At 41.5% G+C, this 25,166-nt stretch overlaps 1 protein-coding gene across 3 annotated transcripts in view; it reads right to left on the bottom strand.

Moving 5' to 3' along the window:
- GABRB1 (gamma-aminobutyric acid type A receptor subunit beta1) overlaps positions 1-25,166 on the bottom strand; it is a 148,320-nt gene that overhangs the window by 4,112 nt on the left and 119,042 nt on the right. For all 3 annotated transcript variants that reach the window (XM_087736446.1, XM_087736447.1, XM_087736448.1), the window contains 5 exons: positions 16,215-16,352; positions 15,957-16,109; positions 14,351-14,601; positions 5,190-6,644; positions 1,130-1,262 (listed from right to left, as the gene is read on the bottom strand). In XM_087736446.1, the coding sequence (XP_087592572.1) occupies positions 6,297-6,644; positions 14,351-14,601; positions 15,957-16,109; positions 16,215-16,352 (890 nt within the window). In that variant the 3' untranslated portion in view covers positions 1,130-1,262; positions 5,190-6,296. The remainder of the gene's footprint in view (positions 1-1,129; positions 1,263-5,189; positions 6,645-14,350; positions 14,602-15,956; positions 16,110-16,214; positions 16,353-25,166) is intronic.

Genomic DNA, 25,166 nt, shown 5'->3' with positions numbered 1-25,166 from the left:
AAGCTTGTGTTTTCAGCTGTTTTGTGGAGGATATGCTGGATGTTCAACTCTTCATGTTGTCTATGCCTAGGAGTTTTACTGAAAGGTACTCTTCGTGTGTGCTGGCACCAGCGAGGGTCCGGCATAGAGAAGGCTGTGGCTATTTTTTAGCATCAGATTAGTCAGCTAATATAGCTAATTAATACAGTAATGAAAAGTGCTGGAAGGTGTGGAGACTTTTCTAACTGGAAACTACTACAGGTCCACAGGGACTGGTTTGGTGGTGGACTGTCTGGGGGGAAGGATTCCTAGCATCATATAGATAAAAAAAGCTTTTTTTTTGATGGCTACATTAGAAGAAGGAATTCTGTTCTTGGGAATGCAGAGGTTTCAGATCTCCCATATTTCTTTTAATATTGATTTAGATGGGAGCCAGAGCAAGCATTGGATGATCTGAAGAGAACTGCTATTAACTGCCCTTGTAAAACCCAATCTTGAATTCTTTACCTATGCCAAAGTCTTATTGAGCTCTTTCTTGAAGTGATGATTTGCCACCTTTGTTTTGTACAGCTGCTGTTTTCTGCAGCACATGATATTCAAAGTTAGTTGCCTCTGAAAATCTAAAAAAATCAGGTAATATGTTGTCAGCTGGATCAAAACAGCAAATGATGTTTCAGAGATGGGAACAAGGAAACTGATGTGTTCACAGATGTAAACAAGGTTGCTGATGTTCTCACTGAAATGCATAATCTGCCAAAGGAAACCATCTTTATGAATATTTTTGGTGGTGCGATTCATATTTTATACTTTCCCCAAGACTGTGCAGATACAGATAGGCAGCGATGAGTTAAAAGACATTATTGATCAGAGACCGTCTCTAGAGAGATGACATGGTTCTGCTGCCGTGTAATTATCTTATCTCCTTATTGGTAATGATACTCAATGGATTTTGCCAAGAATAAAAATGTAAAAGAATAACTGCCATGCCATTTCTTAGACTGGCACCAGCACAAGACAAGAGGTGATATTTTTGTAACACTTGGAGACTCAAAATGACTTATAAAATAGTTGAGAGACAAACATGCCAAGGAGCAGACAACATAATTAGAGTTCACTCTGCACTCCAAGTCAGTAAGTAGACCAAAATCACCTGATCTTCCTTTAAAAAATGCCAGATTTCTCATTCGTCTCTTAATTCTTGCACCCCGTGCATATACGTTTCAGTATCATCACATGCTGAAATTCAATATTCTTCTGCCTTCTTTGAGCCACAGAGTGGATGCCTATGGGGGTAGGAGGAAATATACAATCTCAGATGTGGTTTTTTTATGCTTTCAATGCAGAAACCATTTTAAAACATTTTTGTATGCAACAGGTGTAACACAGCCCTTTTTTGACTAATACTGCCAAGGCAGAGTTAGCAATGCATCCTCAGTACGTGGGAATTCACCAGAAGGAGCAGAGGTTCGTCGGTGATGGGAAACAGAAGCAGCTGGTAGAACATGGCCCCCAGCCCTGGATGACTTTCCTCATGATTTATCTCAAGAAATCCTCCACTTGCAGTACAAGGGGATGGAACATTTTCTGTAAGGGTGAACAAGGTGAACCAGCAGGTAACAGAAATAGCAACTTCTGTGCTGTTCAGTGGTAGCATAAAGCACAGGAATGTTGCCAGAAATATTCCTGTGATACTGAAAATGTTATTTTTTGTGGTGCTTTAAGACCTTTTCTACTGCCATTCCTTCTTAATTGTTTTGAATTGTGTGGGAATATAAATGAAGTGGAAGGATTTTGGTTTATCCTTTGGAGTGACTGCAGCTGACGGTTACACACTGTTTCGGGCTGATCCCAGCTCTCGTGCCTGCCATCACAACAATAAGGCTCTTGTAAACCAGTGGTTTTGCTCAGCCAAGGAGGGTTCGCAGGCTGGCTACCCAGCTGGGCTGGTATTAGAGAGATGGGCGAAATCCCTGCAGTCTCCTGGCTGACTCCATCCCAGTTGGAAGCCCTGGAGAAGCACAGAGGAGTTATTTAATTTACTCTGCTCTTGGAGAAATACACGCTCCAAACATACTGCTGATTTAGCCACTGACCATTTCATTCATAATTAGGTGGGATACTGCTGAAGAGGAGGAAGATTAGAATGGGATTAAAAGATCATTGTAAATGTGAAATAAGTAGTTTGAAGAGCATGAAAACCAATGAACCTTGTTTTCCCTGTGGATCTGGGTATTGAATTGCCCTCCAGTCTGGATTCTCTGATGACTAATAAGGTTGGGGTTCATCGAGTCCCTTTCTCGCAGAGAAGAGGGCTGGATTAAAAGGAGCTTTGTCCTCTGCTCAGCTACCTGCTTTGTTGAAACTTGTAAGAATGTATTATCTCACAGATCCTTACTGTTTGTTATCTTGTGGTAGAAATTGCCAATGGATCCAAATATTATTGGGAGACTCCCACATAGGCAAACAAACACACACAGAGCGACAGTAGAAGCTCATATCTTTGGGAAACCTAGCTAAAAAGGACTTCCAGTGCAAGTTTCTTTGAATAATCTATTCAAACTCACAAATTGCATGAAACAGCGGCACAAATTGTAAGGGGGTTTACCTGAAACCCAGTTAGCAACAGGAACTCATCTATGCTGAGCTTGAAGTCTGGTTCCTACAGCCAGGCAAACAAACTGCTAAAAGACAACGGTGATGGAGCTCAGCATGACAGCGTTACTCACCTTTGTCGCTTAAAGCCAGCCAAATGACCCCAACCTATTGATGGGAAGAGGTTGTCTTTCTTTTGTACTCACTAATTCCTAGCTCCAGATGGCAATGTACGTGGGTAACCCATAAATAGCCACGTTTTACCATCCTGTGCCTCTAATAATCATTGCCTTTTCCTTGCTATCAAGCTATTGCTCTCAAGTGAGAAATATTTTTTTCTGCTTTTTTTTCTAAAAGTAGTGGAAAGAGGGAAAATGTGCTAGTAATGGTTGTATACTCTGTTCCCAATTTTGGTTTTAATTCTCTTTTGAGGCTTTGAAAGAGGTTTTAGTTTAAATCCACTGTGCCTTGCAAGTTTGTATGCCAAATTCTGTTTTCTTTACCAGAGTTAGTGGTTAAATGTGTGGATAGGAGCTCAGCGGGAGGCAGGAGATGCTGGCTCTGGACTAAGATACTGCCAACCTGCAGTAAGTGGCTCTTGCCTCTGTATGTGGGGTGGTTATTGGTCCCTGCTGCAGAGCTTTGTGCTGAGAGCCAGCAGCTGTTTCCTCACTCAAGATCGCGGCTTCCAGCTCTCGATGCAGCCAGGCCTTGCTGCGTGCCATTCAAAACTGGCAGCAGGGCTGGGGTTTGCGTTGGTGACACGTGTTGAAGGACTCCTGATGCATGAGGGTGGACCCTGCTCTTTTGGAACATGACGTTCTGAAGGAGTTTTGCCTTTGCACTACTCTTGGTTTGTTAATGGCCCTTCCTCTGCTCCATACCCCCTTTTTTTTTTTTTTTTTTTTGCTTGGAACTGTACAATGTAACTGCTTTTAGCCCATGTGCCTAACATCTGTGTATGAACTAGCTGGATGATCCATAAGCTAGAAACTATGTGTATGCAGATGTTAGGAGTCTACAAGAAAAAATGCCGAAGACCGGTACAGCTGATCTTTGCTCTTGTAACAGAAGGCAAGGGATCCTTTTCTATTATCTAAATTCTTGTTTCAGTATCACGTTGGATGTTGGTTCTTCCTAAATGTCCACTGTAACTGTAAGGAGGGGCTGTAATGTCTCCACACCACTGAAACAGCTGGGTTAAATTACTGACCTGTGGTCTGTCTGGAAATGTCTTTGGAAAATCAGGTAATGCAAAAACTTGGGTCACTGGCAGTTATTTTTCCACAGAGTATTTTACACTACAAATCTGCAGAATGTATTGATTGCTTTAATTTATTTCTGTGTATAACCACAAAGCTGGCAAATTCACTGGCTCATGGACTTATTCTCTCTGTTCGTAAAGTCTGGTGCCAGTTCGTTGAATTCAAAACCATTTAATGGGGTGTGTGTTTGTAATGGACAGCACATACGGCTCTAATGCTGTCTCTCTCCTGGGGCTATTTTTTGCAGTTATGGAAAGTTCAGTTTGCTTAGCATGCAAGACTTCCGTATGTTTGTGTATTGTTTATTTTATGATACCAAAATATTATTGTTAGTTGCCACTAAAATATTATTGATCTAAATATTGTTTAAATTTGACTAAAAAGATAATCAAAATGTCCGGTGTGGCATGATGTGTGGCAGTTCTTAATTTGTTTGCCAACATGGTGCAAATGCTGAAAAATTATCTGAAGTTGTTTTAGGGTGGGGATAGGCATACAAGCTGTGCCCTATTCAGAAGAGCCATTTGACTGAATTAGTTTTTATCCTGAATCATCTCAAATTCTACCTAGTGGCTGGTTAATCTGGTAAAACTGTGCAACTCTTCAATAGGCTGGAGGTTAAAGGTTGTAGCAGAGAAGAGACAGCTGAGAAGACCACATTTGTGCTCCATTGAACTTGGGATGAGACTGGGACTTTGGAGCCCACAGAAAAGCTGACCGTCTCAAGGACCCTCCTAGATTAGCAATGTCAAATGCCTGGTTTTCAGCCTTTTATCATTTTTAATGAGTACATTAAAGCTATTCCCTTTTTTGTTTGGTGATTTATCATTCCAGACTCTTTCTGCAGAAGCCTGCTGCACAAAGAGAAGCTGCAGCAGGTCCTGATCTGTTAGGAGGTCGAGGTCTTGCAGGATGGGACAAACGTTAACATGTAGGAGTGGTTCATTTATTATTACCTTCTGATTAAAAAGTTGTAATGTCAACTGGTGATAAGGTCATCAGTTGACTTTACTGGCAGGCAATGAGGAACTGGTGAAGAAGCTTTCCACATCACTCATTTGTATTCCTTACTAACTCCTAACTGCGGGTATTGCTGCCTCCTGTCCAATCAATGTTTCTTTCTGTACCAGCTGGCATTGATAACAGTCATCTTGGTACGTACATAGACTCTGTTGGCTTGGATATCTTGACTCTCCTAAAAGCATGAAACACTTTCAATACAAAATGAAACTTAACTGATAGTAGTTTTGTTTTAATAAAATGCTATGTTAGGCAACATAGTACAAACACTCTTAGGAAAAAACTGGCAATAGAGAAGGGAAATGGGTTTGATACAGATAGGGGATGACTGACCTATTGCTCCTCAGTTGCATGCAGCTTGCTAGCACTTCACCTGCAGCTCCTTGGTTGTGGTTGTGTCAGGTGATAAGCAGCCGGGTGGGGAGAGGCAAGTCCTCAGGAGCCGTGTACCCAACATCACCAGTGTGCCGTAGGACTCGGCTGTATTTCCTGTTCCTCAGCGGAGTAAGGAAATCTGTAGGAAACTACGTGCAGAACTCTCCTCAGATATGTTCCCAGACATCTGCCAGCTTGGGGGAGAATGTGTTGCAGTTACCAGCCACAGGAAACCTGGGAGTCAAGAAAAGGAGCCACTCTTGGGCTGGGGTATCCCCCAGTAGTTGCTTCCAGGAATGAACACGTGTTTGTTTTCTACTTTTTAATACAAAATTACAGATGGCACAATTGTTCTCATCAACTTTGCTACTTTGTGGAAATAACAAAATTCCAGTTAGATCCAATCAGCTGATTCCTTAGTTGGAAACTCAGTGGGATTTGTCTCTGCTGCCCTTTTTTTCCTTTGAAGATCCCTACCTCTCTGAAAATGTGAATTGACTTACATCTCCTTGAGTGATACTTCTCACTGACACTATGGAAATATTCCTAGTATAACTATTAACTTTGAAATGATGCGTGATATAATAGTTATAATCCTTCAAACAGTTATTTCTTCAAATTTCTTTACACTCTAAACGCTGAAAGATTGTGACGTGACTACTACTTTGAGTTGTATTACTGTCTTGTTTGGAAGCATGCTGCTGTGAGAATACAGTAGGACTAATTTTTATTCCACTTAAAAAGATAAAAGCAGGTACAGAAAGGTCATGGGTGATGCACAGACTTGTTGTAAAAATCGAGGTATAGCACTTTTGCTGAAGATGCTCTTTAAGAGCAGATCTGTACTATTCTGATCTGGATGTAGTGAGGCTGGATTTGGCTTTTTCTTTTTTTTCTTTTTTTTTTTTTTTTTTTGAAAGCTTAAATCTAGAATTATTCAATGACTGGGTATCTTACCTTGAACATGTAACATTATGGCTACTGCAGTTCTTCAGAGTTAACAAAATTGAGAAGGAAAAGAAACAAGTCTAATTATGTTAGTCTATGGTAATGTTATTGTGTAAATTAGTGGACATAATACAGCCAGTAAACAACGTTGAAAAGAATGAATGTGATGGGAAAGACCATTCTGGACCACTTGTCTATCGAGTTAACATCAGTCAAATCAGGGATTTTGACTTTGATCTGGGATGCCCTTCTTCGTAAGCGTCCTTTTTTATGAAGCCTGTGCCTGTCCAAAGCACTCCTGCTGTAGAGGTCTCTGCTGGAAGTGGCTCTTCTGTACTGCAGGTTGGCACTGTCGTACGCGTACGTGGTGGCTCGGGGGTCACGGAGGCTCATGAACACGTCTGAGCTGCTGATGTCATTTCGTATTTCAAGTGGGCTAAGAAGCATGTTTCCATGGGAATCAACCTGTGTCAAGGAAGGAATGTGAATTAGACAAGTTCCTCAGCCAGCACAAGGTGTCTCCCAGATGGACAGGTACCTTCTGGCTCTACTGCCAAGGTGGTCCTGGGGCTGCAGTGACAGTCGCGTCTTGTATAGCATTGATGGAAGTGAAAATACACTTTCCTGACTGGTGTGAAATTATCTGTTAGGCATCTAAATATCTTCCGTTCTGACCCAGCTCTTTGGTCTGTGACCTTTTCATTCAGTTAGTTATCTCATCCCCTGTAAAGTAAGAGTTTTCTAATTTTATCTTTAACTTAGATCACGGTCTTTATGAAATACTGAGTTTTAATGTCTGGTGACCTGACACCCTAAGCTTTCATATACTCAAGGTGAAAAAAAAATATTGCCATCTCTGTCAATTTTATACAGTTTTAGTGCTGTAGGTTAGTTTCAAGAACGGTTTTGTAACAATGGGTTCATCATATGAAGAACATACAGGTACGTGTGCATTTTATCAGTTATTGTAATAAGCTTGTGATGAGAATTATTGTATTGCAGAGATGGAAGTCCCTACTCCCCACAGCATACCATTAACTTGCTCACATGCAGATAGAATAATCTGTTTTACTTAATGAAACCTCCCATTCAGTTGCATTTTTATGTCAGTAACAGATGCAGTTGCTTCAAATATGTTTATCACTTACTTACTTTATTTGTGCTGTTTAGTTAGTCAGGGCACTGTTTTAAGTACCTGAGCGAAGAACCAGGAACTGCAACTGGTATGCACGTCTGGCACAAACAATATATATATTTTTATATAAAATATTTTAATGTAATTGCCTTTTTGTATATGAACGCAATTAACCATGAATGGCTGCATTACTAGAAAGTGTTTACCTTTTCACTCATCTTTAGTAAAAACTCTTTTAGAACAAGTTTTTTGGTGTTTCCAGGATGACTCCTGACTTCTTCATAAAGACTTCCTAGATGTTTCAAATTCCCAGATATTTAGACAACCACTATAGCTCACATGAGGGAAATACACATCAGGACACAGACCTCTTAAATGAAACTTCAAAGACTTTGCCTTGAGGCTTGAGTATTAAAATTGTTTTTTGTAAACTGTGGCATTGGACCTACTCCAAACATATTACAATCTATACCATGGCTGTCTGGGGATGCCTTTATACCAAGAAAAAAAAAAATTACTTATTGACAGTATCTAGTCTTGTGAAGCACCAGTGATATGCAATGCTTTGTTGATGTTTTGCATCAGAAGTACTGTGGCCAGCAGGAGCAGGGAGGTGATAGTGCCCCTGTACTCAGCGCTGGTGAGGCCGCACCTCGAGTACTGTGTTCAGTTTTGGGCGCCTCACTACAAGAAGGACATCGAGGTGCTGGAGCGTGTCCAGAGGAGGGCAACGAAGCTGGTGAAGGGTCTGGAGGACAAGTCTTACGAGAAGCAGCTGAGGGAGCTGGGGTTGTTTAGTCTGGAGAAGAGGAGGCTGAGGGGAGACCTTATTGCTCTCTACAACTACCTGAAAGGAGGCTGTAGCGAGGTGGGGGTCTGTCTCTTCTCCCTAGTAACGAGTGATAAGAGGAAGTGGGCTCAAGCTGCGCCAGGGGAAGTTTGGGTTGGATATTAGGAAAAACTTCTTCACTGAAAGGGTTGTCAAGCATTGGAACAGCCTGCCTGGGGAAGTGGTTGAGTCTCCATCCCTGGAGGTATTAAAAGACGGGTAGACGTGGTGCTTAGGGACATGGTTTAGTGGTGGACTTGGCAGTGCTAGGTTAATGGTTGGACTCAATGATCTTAAGGGTCTTTTCCAACCTAAACGATTCTATGATTCTATTTGCACTCTGAGCTTTACATTTTTAGCGAGACATAGCAGAGCTAGGAAACGGTATAAAAATCTACAGCCGGTTTGAAGTATGCTCAAGAAAAAACTCCAAGCAGAGCACACGGGGAAATCCAGTCTCTGGGGATTGCCGCAGAGGAAAGCTGGAAGCCAGACAAAGCCTCGGTTCCACCTGGCAGCATGGAAAATGTTCCTTCCCATCGCCAGAAGGAGAAAATGTTGTGTAATGATTGCTGATGTATTTACATGATGCTAGACTAAGCACTTACTAACTGAAAACAAAGAAATGAAGGGGCTATTTGTACAAAAGCCACCCAGGAGAGCTGTGGGGAAAAAAGTCTTCTAAATGGAGTAATAAGTCACCACAGATAGAAGATGCTCTAGTCAGGTTTAACAACTGATTCTGTACATGCTGAAAAGAGCATTCAGTGGGAACATCCCAGTTCCTACCACTGTTTTTGTGGGAAAAGCTTACATATTCTGGGTTAGAGAGGCCAGTGGGTCACAAATCAACATGGTGTTTGCAATCTTTACTTGAGATATGGGCTACCCAGTTTATACTTTTAAGGTCAAGTCTTCAAATTTAAGCAGAAGGAATATCTAAGCTAGGGTTTCCTACTCTCTGCCTTAACTATGGGACTATTCATTACTCCTCAGTTCTGACATTTTCTGTGGAAAAAGCAACAATCTCAGAGTTGTCTCTGTGTAAAAACAGATTTTTTTAAAATTCTCAGACGTTTTGATAGGTCAACCTTTTCTTCCCAGTTTTACAAAATAGCTCTTTGAACTACCTCTGATTACATAATCTAATGTTTAAGCTAATTGACTTTAGTGTTATAATAGTAGTAACAGCAGTGCAAGCATCATTAAGCAGTTATTATGGCTTCTCTTTTGTGAAGACAACTCCTAACTGCCTACGATCTAAAGTGATTCATAGGGATGTTTCTTAAACTAATATTCCCTGACAGTTTATTATAAGCCAAGCAGAGTATGAATTCCTGCTTTAAGTGTTATGAATGAACCTGTTATATTTTAAAATTAGTTTTATTTAAATCATTTTAGGTGGGATAATTTGTATACATCATGAAGCAATTCAGACTTCAAATTGCAGTCTTTGCAATTGCAGTCTTTTTTTACACCGATCTTGAGTAAATTAGCTCAGAGAAGTATAAAAGCTGTTCTTATGTACCTGGGTCAAATTCTCTGCTTGTGTGACACATAGCTGGACTAATAATTTCCCACAGTGTTAAAAACACTTTCAGAATGTATTGACGTTCCCTCCAACATTTTCTTAAAAGTTGTGCAGCTGAGGTTTTGTAACTGAAGCACAGGAATTCTACAAATTCCTGTAGGAATCTGGAAAATGTACAAATTGTTAAGGGATTCCCAAAAGAAACTTGTTATTAATTTTGTTTATGTTAATGTTAGACTGAATTAACAGCAAATATGTGCACAGTAAAAGCTGTACATTTTCTGTCTTAAAATCTTTTCTTGCTTACTTAATACAAGGTTACCTGGGGCTTGCTCTTGGTCCTGTGCTGGAGGAAGCCTGCGCATCAGAAACAGCCAGTAGGCTTTAACTCATTCCACCCCGTGTCTCAGTGATGAGGCCCTTTCCCTACATCAGGTATGTACTGCCGCGGTACAGAGTCTTTGACACATTTGCATCAGATGGCATGACAAAAAATGGGGATGGAAGAGACCAGGCTCTGTCTAATCAGTTTTCTGTCCCACTAGCTGCCTGCCTGCTTAGGAGTAGAGTATTTCAGTCCCCTCCTTGGGTACGAAAGATGAGCCGTATCAAGCCCAGAGTAGTTCTTCCTTGCTTGGATATAACACATTTATTCGTTCAAATACCACCTTGTTGTTCTTTAACTGGAATGCCCTAAATTTTATTACGTAAACCGACCGTTGCTCAGATGAAAACAGGGTTTCTTGCTTAACAGATATTCTGAGCCTGTATGTGTGTTTGCATGAACATATACACTTTGCCTTGTTTGTACAATGCATAAATTTTTCCTAAAGTTGTAGACATCTGAAGAATTGTTATTTTTTTTTGTCTTTTGAACATATCATGAAGAATATGTGAGGAGGATGTCAAAGCATCTAAAGCTGATGTGTTAGTCATCTGGTACAATTATCAAAGTTTAAATATTCTTCAGATGCATGTTTGTGGTGATGCTTCTTGTAATGACATTTGTATCTATATTGAGTATGTATCTATATTGTGTTTATAGATTTTTAATTCTTTGTTTGCACTGGAACTACCTAAAGCCTAAATCAGCACAGGTACATATATATGAATCTTCATCAGTGATGGAAAAGCCTTGATGTGTGCTCAGAAAATATCATAAAAAGAAATAATAATCTGGCTTGTATGTTTACTTAGAAAATGAGTTTCCTGCTTAGGAGCATCAAATGATATTGTAAGTGTAAAATAGTTAAAGTAAGAACTCCCCCCCCCCCCCCCCCCAAAACAGCAGTCCTGTGTTGACCACATAAAAAGTAGTCAGGCAGCTCTAGGGGAAGAGCATGTTGTCATTCCTTGACAGAGGATGGGTCTCAAATGCTTAATGCTGTCTGGAGTGGGTTTTTACCTACCTACTTTTTTTATGTTAACTGTTGGGAGATAAAAGGTAAGAACTTTTGTTTTGTCTCAATCCAAAAACATATTTTCTTTCTCTTAAGATGAAAGATTCAGGGCCATGTTACTCATACAAGCTGTCTTGTTGGAACAAATGCAGTAGTGTTATCACAATCTGATCTGCAAAGAAACAGGTTATGCTCAGCAGGGATAGAATTATTCAGGTGTGGATTTACTTGAAGGTTGAGGTAGTTCTGTGACTATGTGTGCCCTCCTTTTTCTCCTTCCAGTAGCCACTGTACTGGAAAATCATATGTTTTCCTTGGAGCCTGTGGCTGGTCTCTGGCTTTCCATCCCAGGTGTTTTGTGGTTCACAGAACATTTGAAAGGAAGGTGTGATGCTGTGCAGAACTGGGGAGCAAGAGACCATCTATCACCTGCCTTGCATTGCCATTTATGAACCCCTTGATGGCTCAGCCCCTTTCCCACTCACATTATCATTGCATCCTACCTCTTTCTCGTGCTTAAGAGACATCTTCTGTGTAATGATTATTCACATTATAATTGTCTGGGGAAACAGAAGCAGTTGCAGGCATGGACTATCTAAATATTTTACTGCTGTGTGGTTTGTTCTGTTTATCCATAATTATGGTGGTTTCCTCAGTGACATCTAGCCTTGACAAATGGACAAGGAGATATAAACAGTCTTTTTGCTTTATTCAGAGAAACAGAAAGCTTGTTTACTACAAATTAATATTTTTTGCATATTAAAAATTAGAATGGCATAAATTGTGAAACGGGAGAGGCTTTATTTCCACCTTCTTCAGTCTGTAGAGCAAGGAACAGCCACATACGGAACAGCAGTATGGTTTCATTTCCCATCTCGTCTTCTCTATACTGTGTTAATATTGCTGTCAGTTTGTTGAATGTTGCTCACGTGTCTAATGCTTTTGTTATCTGGTGAAGGAATTTGAACTCTTTTAGTCATGGGAGTTGTATGTCAGATGGGAATGAGCACTATCTTCACCTGGCACAAAGAGAGGAAGCACCATTACTTATCTTCTATTGGTTAGAGGTCCCTGTATGGATAAGTGGTATGGGTCAAGAGTAAAAGGGAAAAATATATCCTACACTGCATATAATTACAGCTGTACTTCTTTTATGCTCCAAAAAAACTTTCCCCTGCTCTGGCACAGACATCATAATACCAGTGAAAAATCTCAAAACATGATGGAGAGAGGCTGGGAGCTGTCTTCACTAGAGAAGCTACTTTGTGTCCCACCGCTCCGGTCATGTACATTCTTCCTGCCAAAGAAATATGGCTGTTGGACATCAGCATTTCCATGCTGAGTAAAATGAATGCTCACAAGGTCCAACATCAATGTATCTCCGGTGGGATAACAAAATCCATTGATATCCATTCACATGTGTGTGTCTATGTGTATGTGTATATATATATTTATCTAAAATCACAAACCTGCACTGTACAGGCAGAAAGCAGTCTGTTCACTTAAAGAATTCTCAGTCTCAGAATGAAATTGCAGTCTAAAGTGTGAACACTTACAAATCCTGGTACAAAGCATGTATGCCTTCTGTTTTCTGTCAGAAAAATGCTGGTGTATGCATGCGGTGCTCTGAAAAGTTCAAGTGTGGTTGTAAATACTTTTCATCCCATTCTGAGTACTGGTCTCAGCATAATCTTTGCCAGCATGACATTTAGACAAAAGCTTTTAGTCATGAGTCGGGGTTTTTTCTTAGTTAAACAGACTCTCCAACTACGTAGGAAAAAGAGCTTACCTGTACTCTTATCCTTTATACTTTCTCATCCTTTACTCAGTTCAGTGCACTGGGGCCCATGTAGCCAAGGCTGACCGCTGAAGAAGTGTTGCTTGCTTCTTTATCATGAACCCTTGCTGCGCTGCTTCTCACCTAGGCTGGGTTATTTCAGGAGCTGTTGAGGTGGCTGGTCAGAGTTTGTGTGTTTTGTTGGGTTTTTTCCCTTCCTTGTCTTCCACAGCAATGGATAGACAGTGTCTGCACACAACAATCCGTAACAGGATGGCTTATCTCCTCTGCTCTGTGGAGGACAATACTTTGTGCGACCTTGGAGACTGCTGCAAGCCTGAACTGAATTTGTGCACCCACTGTAATAAAGCATCTTCTGCACATCGGGACAGGAGGCAAATGCAGGTACGGACTTTTATTGGGCTCATGAGTTCACTGAGACTGAGGACATGACGACTCTGTTAATGATGCTTAGCTGTAGTGGTGTGGCCGCTAGGACACAAGACACACAACTCTAGAATTAATAAAATATCACAGAGTTTCTGAAATGCACTTCCTGACATGTATGTGAAATTGCAACCATCCATCAAGCTGAAGTCTTACCTGTTAAAGTTTTATGTCATGGTTTCATTCTTCAAGCTGAAGAGAGGGCTCAAATAGAGTTTTTTCCAAATGTTATCGCCTCAGTTTATAGGACAGCCTGAGTAAGATCTCGTTAATACTTGGATGTAATATACAGTAAGAAAAGCAGAGAACAGAAGAAAATTTTTGGCTCATTGGGATATGTATTTTCCTCCAAGTCAGACTGGGCCAAATGCACCTGAGGGAAGTGTTTATTTCTGAAAAACTTGGAAAAAATGGAATAGGTTTATAGGAGTTTGCAAGCGCTTAGTGATGTACTGCTAAATTAAATTTTTATCTGTTGAAAAAATGTCCATAGTATTACCTCCTGGAGTTTGTCTGACTTGTTTTTTAAGAGGGGGTAGCTGTGGTCTGCTTGAATTTAACCTGAGGGAAAAATCCTGACATCTGTGCAAGCTGTTATAACCTAGCAGCATCCTCCTTGCGTTCCTGGAAGCTCAGTGGTGTGGGCTTCATTCAAGACTCACTGAAGCAACAGTGTCTGTCTTTGCTTTCTATTTTTGATGAAGTTTCTGTGTGTAAAGAGGAACTATATAGTAAACATTTCTTCTATAGCAAAGAAATATACAGTCGAAATGGTAAATATTTAACTTCCTTGTACCCCTTGTATTTTTCCGGTGCTGCAAAGAAATGCTTGTTCTGAATATTCATTTGCATTTTCTGTAGTTTCTTACTCTGTTTTCAGTTGAAGATGGAACAAACCATATGTTGCTGTAATCTCCTTAAAATACGATTTTTGTCTAGACAATCTTAAATGCTTCTACATATGTGTTCAAACTGCATTTATGTCTATCATCATATACATCAACATTGTCACAGCAGAAATAATGTTTGAAAAGTTAGCTTGAACATTTTACCTGGACTCTATTTGTTTCCAGTCTGCTCTTCTCGCCTGTAGCATGTCCTGCTCTGCCTGCTGCCTTTTTTTGACGTTGGGGTCCTTTCCCAAAGAATATGTAGTTTACAAAAGCATATTCCAGCAAGGCCAGGAACACAAACACAAAGCATCCCATCAGGTAAATATCTATTGCCTTGACGTAGGGAATCTTTGGCAAGGTCTCCCTGAGGTGGGTGCTGATGGTGGTCATGGTCAGCACAGTTGTGATTCCTGCGAAAGGAAGAAAAAGACATTGACTAACAAGACAGGGAAGGAGATTTGAGTGTGTAAGGTGTAATGGCAGCATTGCCCAGCGACCCTGCACTTCCCATGCAGATGGCTTAATTACATGATCAGATTCGCAACAGCCAAGGGAATGCATTTTTCAGGACTGGAAAGGAAGATATTCTCGCAGGCCTGCTGATAGCACCTTGCTTGGCTTTCCATGCAACGGAGGGTGAATGAAATATAGCCTTCAAAAGCCCAGGCTATCTTGGTACATCTTGCCTTAATTTTTACAATAACTCTGCTAGGGAATGTGGTATTAGCTGATCTGGATAGCAAAGAGTTTATCACTGTTCTTTCTATGTGAGGAAATGCTTCTCACTTTATTTACAGCAGTAGCCCTGCTTGACCCATAGGGTGGCTTGCATTGCTCTGGGGAACTGGATTAAGTATCTAGCTTTTGACTGAAAACAGAGTATTGAAAGGAGAAAGGGAAGCTTTTTGATAAAGTGGTGGTCTTTGATGAAGAGAAAGTGATATATATGCTTGTACCAAACCAGCTTTTCCTGTTAAAGGGGTGCTTGCTAGTAAAGCATTTCCATCTCATTGTGTTATCCATCACTGCATGATTCTTTTTTTTTTTTGTTGTTGCATGTGTTTTGTTTTAGCTAGATGAAATTATTTTTTAGTCTGCTTTGTTCACAGGTCATTAATGCATCTAGATAATAGCTCTAGGCACAGGTGTAATGAGTTGAATTTACAGAGAGGTGGGACAAAATGGAGGTGAGACAAAATGGCTTTCTGGCATTAGCATTTGAAAAGCATATCTACCTTAAAACACAGATGGTGGCAGAAAATCTTGGTTCTTATGGAAAGTTGCAGGAAGGAACATGGTATGAGAAATAACCAACTACGTAGGTAAAACAGGCTTATTTGGTGTAAGCTGGCATATCTCCACTGATGTCAGTAGGATCTTGTGTATTCATTCCAGCCACATATCTGGCCTGAGAGTACGTTTTTTAACATCAATGAAATGTTGATGCAGCACAGTGTAGATACCCTTAGATACCTGAATTAGACCTTTCCGCTTCAGTTTGGAAGCAAGATGCGTTTGGCCTGATGCAAAGACAACGGTCTTTGCAATGGCAACTGGAAGCCAGTCAGGATCCCAACCTAACTGCCGAACGAGAACTTCAGCTGTAGGCAAGGGGACACCTGCCTGCCTTCCTGACAACGAAGACCCTGCGCTGCATGTGTAAGATCACAATTAATGCCGCTGCAATCAGCTGTATGGATTTGCTGCTACTGTATTCAAAGACAACAAGTGTTTATGTAGTTCAGTGATTTTGAAAAGAAGTTACCTAGAGCAACTCTGGCTGCAGAGGCATCATAATTGATCCAAAAAGATACCCATGACAGAATTGTGATCAGCGTGGAAGGCATATAGGTTTGCAAAATGAAGTATCCAATATTTCTTTTAAGCCGGAAGCTAAGTGATAATCGAGGATATGCTCCTGAAAGAAAGAAGTCATATAATGACTAATGCCTAACAAAAGTTAGACACTGATATTTCTGGGTTGGGGAAAAGGGGGGAGCTTTTTTAACTAGCCAGTGCGTACCTGTTGTAAATTCCACTCTCTTTGATACCATCTTGTAATCAACGATAGAAAATTGTGGGAGCTCGATGTTATTGACTCCTGTTACTGCCGACTCTCCTCCATTCCAGTAAAATTCAATATCATCAGTAGTGTATCCATCTGAAACAGAGGCACAGTTTGATTATTGATTTTTCTTTTTGTTTTATTACTTGGCTTAAACAGTTGTGGTTAAAGTGGAGGGAGCTGCCATTAATCAGGAATTCAGCCTTCTGTTGTGTGGCATTTCTGTTATACAGAAGCCACGTAGCCTCCTCTGTCCCTAGGGGAAGCTTCTAGGTGTGGAAAGGGAGAAGACAGAAAACAAGGACAGACTTTAAGATTAAAGATCAATTTTTAGCTAGCTCTAATACCACTACTTTTCGTTCAGGCTTGAGTTGCTCAGTTTACCAACAGACTGATATAACATCAGCAAAACTTTTAAACTCCCCTAGGAGGAGCTCTGACAGCAAAACCAGGTTCCGTTCCCAGCTTTGCATTTGATTTCCTGTGCAGGCTGTGACAGCATACAGAGTTTGGAGCCAGTGAAGGCAAAGATGATTCCAGAAGAATTCAGGTGCCTGTACTATTACCTAACAATGTCTGTCGGAGCTATAGGTATCCCTTTGATGTTCATGCAGCATTTTATATTTGATCTTCTGTTATCACAGAACTATTTCCTATTGACTTCAAAACTAGCACGTTTCTCCTCTTTCCTCTTAACAGCGATGTTGATTATTTATCATTTAATTAAAAATTAATTTGCCATTCTACCACTGGGAATGTTAACATTATTGCTACCATTTTCAAAAACATTTTGATTAAACTCAAAAGTGACTGCGTTTCAAAAAAATCTCACAATTGATGACATTTTTGAACTAATATTTAAACTGGTTCCAATTTATTGCATTTTACTACTTTCTCCAGACATCTACCAAAGGAGAGAACAACATCTCATCTATTTTTAGGCTTTTCCTTCAGGTGTTAGATTTAATCAGGTTTAAATCATATAACACAGATCAGATAAAAACATGTGTTTGAACTCAAAGCTTTAGCAAACTTGACAGTAGTTTTGCCAGCTGAACCAACCGTAGCATCAGAAGCCTCTACAGAGTTAGGGCACCAGTAACGCAATTTCTAGCTAGGGAAATTGATCCTGAAATGTCTTTTCCTATGATAGTGCCTGGTAACAGGCTCACCTCTGGAAGGCTGACCACATGCAGAATGGGTCCGTAGTTTCCCTGATGACGATGAGAGAAGCTCTCAGAACCCGCTGCCGGGCTCAAGGGACTGCTTGGGAAGTCTGCAGTTATTGAACAGCTACTTTTGATGCAAACACACAGTGATGGGCTGAACAAGGTTAAGTGTTCACATACCTTATTTGTGAACTGCTCAGGGCCATGGGTTGCTAACTATCTGAAACGCTCCTGAAACCGTACTAACCCGTGCGATACGGATTGCTGCTGTTTGCTTAAAACTTCTGTGCTTCCCTAATTACTTAGGCTACTTTTTTAAAAATGAACCACCCCAGGGTTGTCACACAGGGCTCTCTGCATGGCTGGTTTTCATGTCTTCCAGTTCGAAGCGAAGAGCTTTTCATTGCAAAAGGTCAAGGTAGCTGCTTGATAGTGGGACTTCAATAGCTGCTTTAAAGGAATTGCACGCAAACCACGGGGCCAACATGAGCCACATGTAGGGTGTGATACAGAATGACTGAAGGAGGGAATGAAGACTGCTAAGTCTGTTTAAAAGGCCAAGACTAAGACTGTCAGGAAGCGTTAACTTCATTTTCTTGCAAATCTGTATTATAAAAAAACTCTCCTGAATGTTTTCCCTTTTTAAAAAAGATGCAGCAAAATAATGGTAAGCTGTCATCTCATACTGAAAGGGTACTGATTATGTGTAGACTTGACACCATACAGACATCCTCTGCATGTCTTTAGGGGCTAGAAATAGAAAGAAGAAAGGCACAGCACTACCCAGAAGTTTCACCAGTACTTCCTGCAAACTCGCAGGTGAAGGTTTAGATGTGAGAATCCCGGATTCTACTGCGGGGTTTGGAAGAAAACCGTGAACCTGATTCTTCTGTTCTGTGCTATTATCAGTTGGGGCCCTTTTCACACCCCTCCCTCCAGTTTTGCTCCAGTTGTGCTGCGTCCTCAGCTGGTGCACGCTGGGACCCAGGGCGGAGAGAGGCACAGTCTCCAATGATGCTCAGCAAGTCTTGACTTTGTTCAGTCTTCTTAAGCAGCTTCTGCCAGCCTCTCTGCAGTTTCTCTGCCTTCTTGACAAAAGAAGGAATAGTTTGGGCACCTTACTGCAGATATAATCCCCTTCCCCAAAGGTGAATTATTGTAGATTTAGTTGTTAAAACCAAAATGGTACCAAATAAACACCTGGCATATCACAGGGCAGATTTCAAAAAGAAAACAGGCACACCTTCCTCCAGGATTGCACCATGTTATTGGTACAGTGTGTGGTGACGCTGGACCTTCACCAAAACAGATTACAGGAGTTTTGCAATGGAGGCAAATGTGCTTTTCACTAGTCTTGGAAGGGTTTCTATGACTTTGGCTACTAAACGAAAAGTAGAACTACAAGGTTATAACGTCAATTGACCAAAAGCAAGAACCTAGCGTGGAAGATTTCAGGTGATGACAAGCCATCACTGCTGGCAGGCCATGTCTTTAACCTTTACAAACTTAAAAAAGACTTCCAGATACTACAAAAAGTGGATCTAGTGTGAGCTACTGCTGTTTCTAATATGCTGATTTGTTCCTTGAATTTACTCCGGTTAAAGCTGGGGGAAATTATGAGAAAGGGATAGTGATGTTTTTCAATATCAGGAGCATTCACATTTGTTAGCTCTCTTTTTAGAAGAGTAATTGAGCAGGAACATCTTCCTGTGGTTTTTTACAGAGAGAACCTCAGTACAATCATGATTTCCCTGACAGTCATTGTCATAACTCTGCTAGACACTAACAAGGTGTAAAGTCTCCCCAGGCAGTCCATTCCCTGCCGTGATATGATTTTTGTTGTGTGATGCCCTTCATTACGTGCTTCGCACGTTGTTCTAGGTGTGGGAGAGGCATTGCTTCCATGGCTGACGATGACTCACAGATGCAGGGCTTGGAGGCCCTTGTGTTCCACAGGTGTTGGCGTTGCTTTTTGCTTTCCAAACTAGCAAACTCGAGAGGCACACAGCTGGCTGCAGTTCAAAGACTGGAATCGATCTTAGCTCTGAACAGAGTTAGCAGAGGGCTGGTGCCTTCAAGTGAGGAGCTGTAGTGATGTAAATTAAACATTCAGTGTGGAGCAGCACTAGCTTCTGGCTAGCAGGCAATGATAAACCCTCATTTCTGGCAGCATATGCCTTTAACATTTACAATGGAATAAAAGCTATTTCAGTGACAGAAAAAGTGGGTCTAGGCTGTGCAGTGGCCAGCTCTAACACGCCGATTTGTTCACTGAACTTATCTGTACTGCCCAGGTATTCCCTTGACAGCTTTTTTTCCATATGAACCTTTTCCCTCTGTGTACATATCCATGTCACAGCTTTAAAGGGATGCCTCTGCTTTTGTGACAGACAGAGCAGCACTTACGACTGGACGGTGATGTCTGAACACAAATTTCGTAGAAGTCAAATATTGGGAACCTGAAATATTTCCATTATGTTCATAATAGCTGTCAAGAGTGGTTCAACTTTAGCTGCAGAAGTCTAGAATTATTTCCCCAAATATATAAGACCATGACATTAATAACATTTAACCGATTTAAGAACGTGAGTTAATCCAAGTCAACTGTGCCCGCTCCCTAAACATCAGAATCAGCCTCTCCGCGTGGGAGTCCCCCGCGGCCGAGCCCCGGCGCAGCCCCCCAGGCTCCCACCGGCGGCTCGGAGGGGCGCAGGCGAGGCCTTCGCCTGCCCCGGCCCCGCCTGTCCCCCCCCGCCCGCCGGCGCGGCGCAGCGCGGCCGAGGGGCCACGGGGGGGCGCCCGCGCTCCGCGGCGGCGGCGGCCGGTCCCGAGCGCTGCCCGCCGCCCCTCGCCCGCTGCCGCCGCCGCCGCCGCCGCCGCCGGCCGCCCTCCCTCCCTGGGGCCTCGGCCCTCGGCCCGGGGGCGGCCTGGCTCGCCGCGCCCGACATGTGCGGTCCCGAAGGGGTTACGCCCGTTGCCGAGTTGGGCCGGGACAGCAATTCGTATAGCTTAGAGGAGAGCCCGGACTGCGGGATGGTGATGCGCTTCATGTCAGCGCCTGCGTCTAATGGCGGGACTTCGTACCGAGGATGCGTTGGGGTTGAAACACATTTACTCAACACTTCTGGAGCAAATGTGGCTTGATTTCTGGGCTGACGTCCCTAGCAGTCTAGCCCACTTAATCAAACAAATTCCCCAGGATTTCTGTATGTGCTTTCATTGGTCTAAATAATAAGTGATTGCTAAGATTTTTTTTTATTAATAAAGCTCCCATGAAAATTATTTGATCTATTTAAGCCTTTGTTTGCTTGCTAGGTTCTTTTCCAGCTTCAAAACCATTAAGATATGTTTAATTGCCCAGCTCCAGATAGTAAACTTCTGCTTCCTAGAAAATAATGTCTAGAAAAGATAATGCAGTCCTTGATGATGTGCCAGCACTTTTTTTTTTTTTTCTTCTGGACCAGCAGCTGAAAGTTTAAATGAGAACACTCAGGCAGAAGTACCACAGTTCTAAAAAGTAACTAGATTCAAGCACGACAAGAAATAGGTTATGTATACATCTTGCTGTTCACAGACAAAAATATTTTAGAAATGTTGCTGACATTGTGATATAGCTGAGGTTAGCAATGTATTAGATGTTAATGTCACCAGGCTGTTTTATTTTCCACCGCAGCCCTTACCATTTGAAACACCTCTGGGATAAATAAAGATCTGTACTACATTAACTTAACAAATAAAGTCATAGTTCTACTATTATTACCACTTCCACAGAGATGTCCAAATGTAGCCCCTTTTCCCTTCTGATTCTCCAGGGCAGGCAGCTCCAAAGCACCCAGCAACAGGGTCTCTGCCTTTGGTATCTGAGTCTAAATAGGGCATTTCAAAAGATTATTTCCGCCCTGTGTGCCCCCAAATCATTTGGCCTTCTGTAAGGACATGAGGCTGGAACCCAACCTTCTTCCATCACTACTGGATCGTCCCTTTCCTAACAACTTAGTCTTTGTTGCTGAATGTATTCTTACAGTATATTTTTTCTTGTTTGACATAGTTATTATTCCTATGACTGTATTCAAACAAGAAGATAAAACATTTCTTCCACACACCACCGAGGTGGTCCATACAGTGGGAAATTTATTGTGCTATGTCAGCCTAAACCCAACATGTGAACGGGGCACCGCAGATCTGAAGATGTGTTTTGGAAAGCAATGTCACTAGTTAACATTAAGGCTGATAGAATTGCTTGAATAGGCTTCCCGCCACCTGTGTTAGAGTGGGTGTTTTTATCTGTAAGCGACTTTTTTTTTCACTGAGAAATACTTTCTATAGGCAGATAGCAGATTGTAACTGGGGATATGAGTCAGAATTTAGCCTAAGCAATACTGACCCAAATGAAAACTTGGTTAGACTGCTGGAGTACTACAAATTGTCAGTTATTTAAGAAGGTTTCTCAAATAAAAATAAATTTCACATATGGGGCAATCTGTTCCATCCCAGTTGGAGACATCACTTCCTATCCATTAGAAGCAGAAAATAAATGTTATTACGGCATAAAGTCAGTCTTGCAACATCCTTATCTAATTCAGAGAGTGAATTATAACCTTGCATTACTGTGCAAAAACCCTGAATATTGGTTCATTGTTACTTGTTATCATTTTTTACCACTCTAACTTTTTAAAATCTCATTTGCCAGTGAGACTTGATACAAGGTTTAAAGTCCTTTGGGAGAGGAATTGTTTGGTTTTGCTTAATATCTCTTTAATAGCTAACACAGCAGGACTTCTCAGTATCACTGTAGTCTCAATAGATGGAAACATCGAAGGTTTCTGGATAAGTAGTCAGGCTTGTACTGAAAACGCCTTACCGGTTTATTTGTCTCCTTCTACTGGGTTATGCTAGTGATGTCAAAGGACCTGCTGAGCCTAAAATAAATACAATGCAGTGCACAATCAGAAATATACATTAATATGTTTTACCCAGTATGGATTTCATGTCCAAAAGTACCTCCTATAAGGCATACTGCTATTTTTACTTTTTCTCCTGTTCACTAAGAAGAGTTTAATTCTCATTACCTATACAAAAACAAACCAAGGAATTATTAGGAAAGGAAAGGAGAGCAAATGCAAAATTCTTTGTTTGCATTTTCATATGCTTTCCAATTCATGTTGTGCTATATCTTGACTATTATATGCAACTTTCTTTCTTTCTCAAAACCAGCTGTACTTAGTCGGCTACAAAGAAGGGCCGCTGAGATGATTAAGGATAGACTTGCTTCCACTGAAAGAAGGACTGACTGAGTCATGATTCTTCAGCTTGGAGGTAAGGGGGCTGAGGGAATGTTACAACAAAAGTCTGTAAGATCCTAAGTTAGCATGGTGAGCTTGAACGGGACATGATTATTCACAATCCCTCACACTTCCAGACCAAGAAAGCAACAAATTGTATGTCTAGTGGCTAGTTTGAAAGAAATAAATGGAAATAAAATGTACGGATAAACTGCAGAACTCATTGCACAAGGTGACGTGAGTGTCAGAAGTTTATGCTTGTTCAGACGCTCTCATACATATACAGAATAAAAATCTATCCAGGTTATTAAACACAATGATACTATTTCTGACTTGAGGTAGCAAAGTGCAGAACACTTACTGGAGGAGTTCACTGGGGAAATATCAGCATGTATATCCTATGCTCTGTTCTAGCTTCAGAGATGTGAGCTGCTGGCCACTGTCAGATGAGATGATGGGTGAGACAGATGTTCGGCCTGAGACAGTACAGCAGTTAAGGGTCTGACACGTTCCACTGCAGCCAGATTTGCCCGTCTCGTGTCTTTCACCTTTACCACTCATATTTTTCCTTCGTCACTGGAGTGATGATTTTTAGCCTGATGTTGAGAGCCTCTGACTCTACACATCTTTGTGTAATTCACATAAATTAAATTGCAATTAGAAAACCTTGTTCATGCCCACGCATTTTGTAGGTAATAATAAGCAACTTGCCCATAGTAACTCAGTGGCCAAAATGTCACTGAAAACTCAGAGGTCTCTTATACGCAAATGTTTAACAAGCAGTGCCAGTGATTTAACTTTGGACTTGAGATATTTTGATGACCTGTTTTCTCAAAATTAGCAGCAATGACATTGCTTTTTAAACTTTTTTAACAAAGCAAATGTGCAGTATGTGCTCCTGACTGGTGTCTTTTTGTGCAAACTAGATACTTGCGTAATTGTACACATAACACGTACAGATGCACAACTGCGATTAACAGATCAGCCCTGATAAGTACAGTCATCATACATTAGTTTTTACAGACCTTTAGCTAGTTTCTCATCTTATAATCTAGTTTGAGTGACTCTGAAGCATGAAGTTTTAAAATGGTGCTTTAGTTACTTTGGTAGTCACAACTGCTTTGGATCTGTTTGTTCAACTGCTTCCACGTTTTTCACTTCTTTGCCTGAATCCTCTTCTCCTGTGGGGTTGGAACTCGCAAAGTTCTGAAGTCACACCGTCGCGTTCTTGTCTAAAGGCTAGTCAACAGCGATCAGGGCAGAGGCTATGCATAAGGAGTTTAACCCCAGTAGTTTTCTTGCCTTGCATCCAGGTTCACTTGCTGCTGGTACCAGACTGTCCTTGAGAGTTCGGAGCTGGGAAGAGAAGGGTTGTTTCTTTCCAGTAGCAAGTGTCAGAAGTCCCAGTCATCTTCTCTTGCTTTTGTTCTGAGATGCCTTTTTCCTGAATCTGTTTTGAGCTTTCTCCTCCTCCCCTTCTGCTTCTCCTTTTGAATGGACACTTATGCTGGATACCAGCTGTATCTCAATCTGCAGAAAGTTGAACCAAAGCTCCTGACTTGTTCTGGTGAGGATTGCTTGCTTCCCCTCCTCCCGCCCCTTTCTTTTTATCTTCTACCCTTCTTTCCCCCCTGGTTTCATGAGGAGGAAAAAAAAAAATCCATCTTCGGGAGCACCAAAATGCAGATCACAAATTGTTTCTACTCTGATCCTGGCAGCATAGGCTGGGAGTGCCTGACTGGGGGTGACAGACCTCGGCATGTGGAGAGAGACCTGACCTCTTCTGGAAGCCCAGTGTTGCAGTCCCTCACCTCTTTTGCTAACTCAGAGGACTTCCACATCTTCACACGAACCAGACTAAGGTAACCTGCTTGCAGTGCTGTCAGGAGCACATTTTATGTAGAGTTTGTAAGAAGTCTGATGCAAATCACCCTTTTCACCCTTCGGTTTCCTCCTACTACTTTCCCAGCTGGAGCTTCTGGACAATACATGGCTATCCGAGTCTGAGCCGTAATCCTGGAAGTTTTTTCTGACTTCAGTTGCTTTACAAAGTTAAAAAGAGAACAACACTATTTATAAGCACATTATGTAAACATTAGCAACAGAGGTCCAGCTGCTTAGCATTCAATTAATTTAGTTCAGTCAATATTGCATGGTACATAGTTTTGTCTGCTCGTATTGTAAACACATCTTGCCCCTGAGCACTTATTTCATTTGACTAATTAAGATCTACTTCTAAGTGCTCCCATTTTGTTGCCAGGCAGACTGCCCCAATTTTAGATACAGCCATTGTGCTTGGTGAAAAAGGCATTTGAAATCCAGGTCCATCTGGTTTGGGCTCCGTCGTGTCAGGCCAAAACCTGCTCTTGTTTAAGGCAGGAGGGCCTCTGTTTTCAGCAGGGCTCGGACGGACTGTAGGTGAATAAGGACACGGCACGTTTCTTACTAATGCCAGCATG

The sequence above is a fragment of the Nipponia nippon genome, unplaced genomic scaffold (genome assembly GCF_047370975.1).
Source record: "Nipponia nippon isolate SJK-2023a ecotype South Korea unplaced genomic scaffold, ASM4737097v1 scaffold_6, whole genome shotgun sequence".
Taxonomy (NCBI): Eukaryota; Metazoa; Chordata; class Aves; order Pelecaniformes; family Threskiornithidae; genus Nipponia; species Nipponia nippon.
This window is presented reverse-complemented; position numbering and strand designations above follow the sequence as displayed.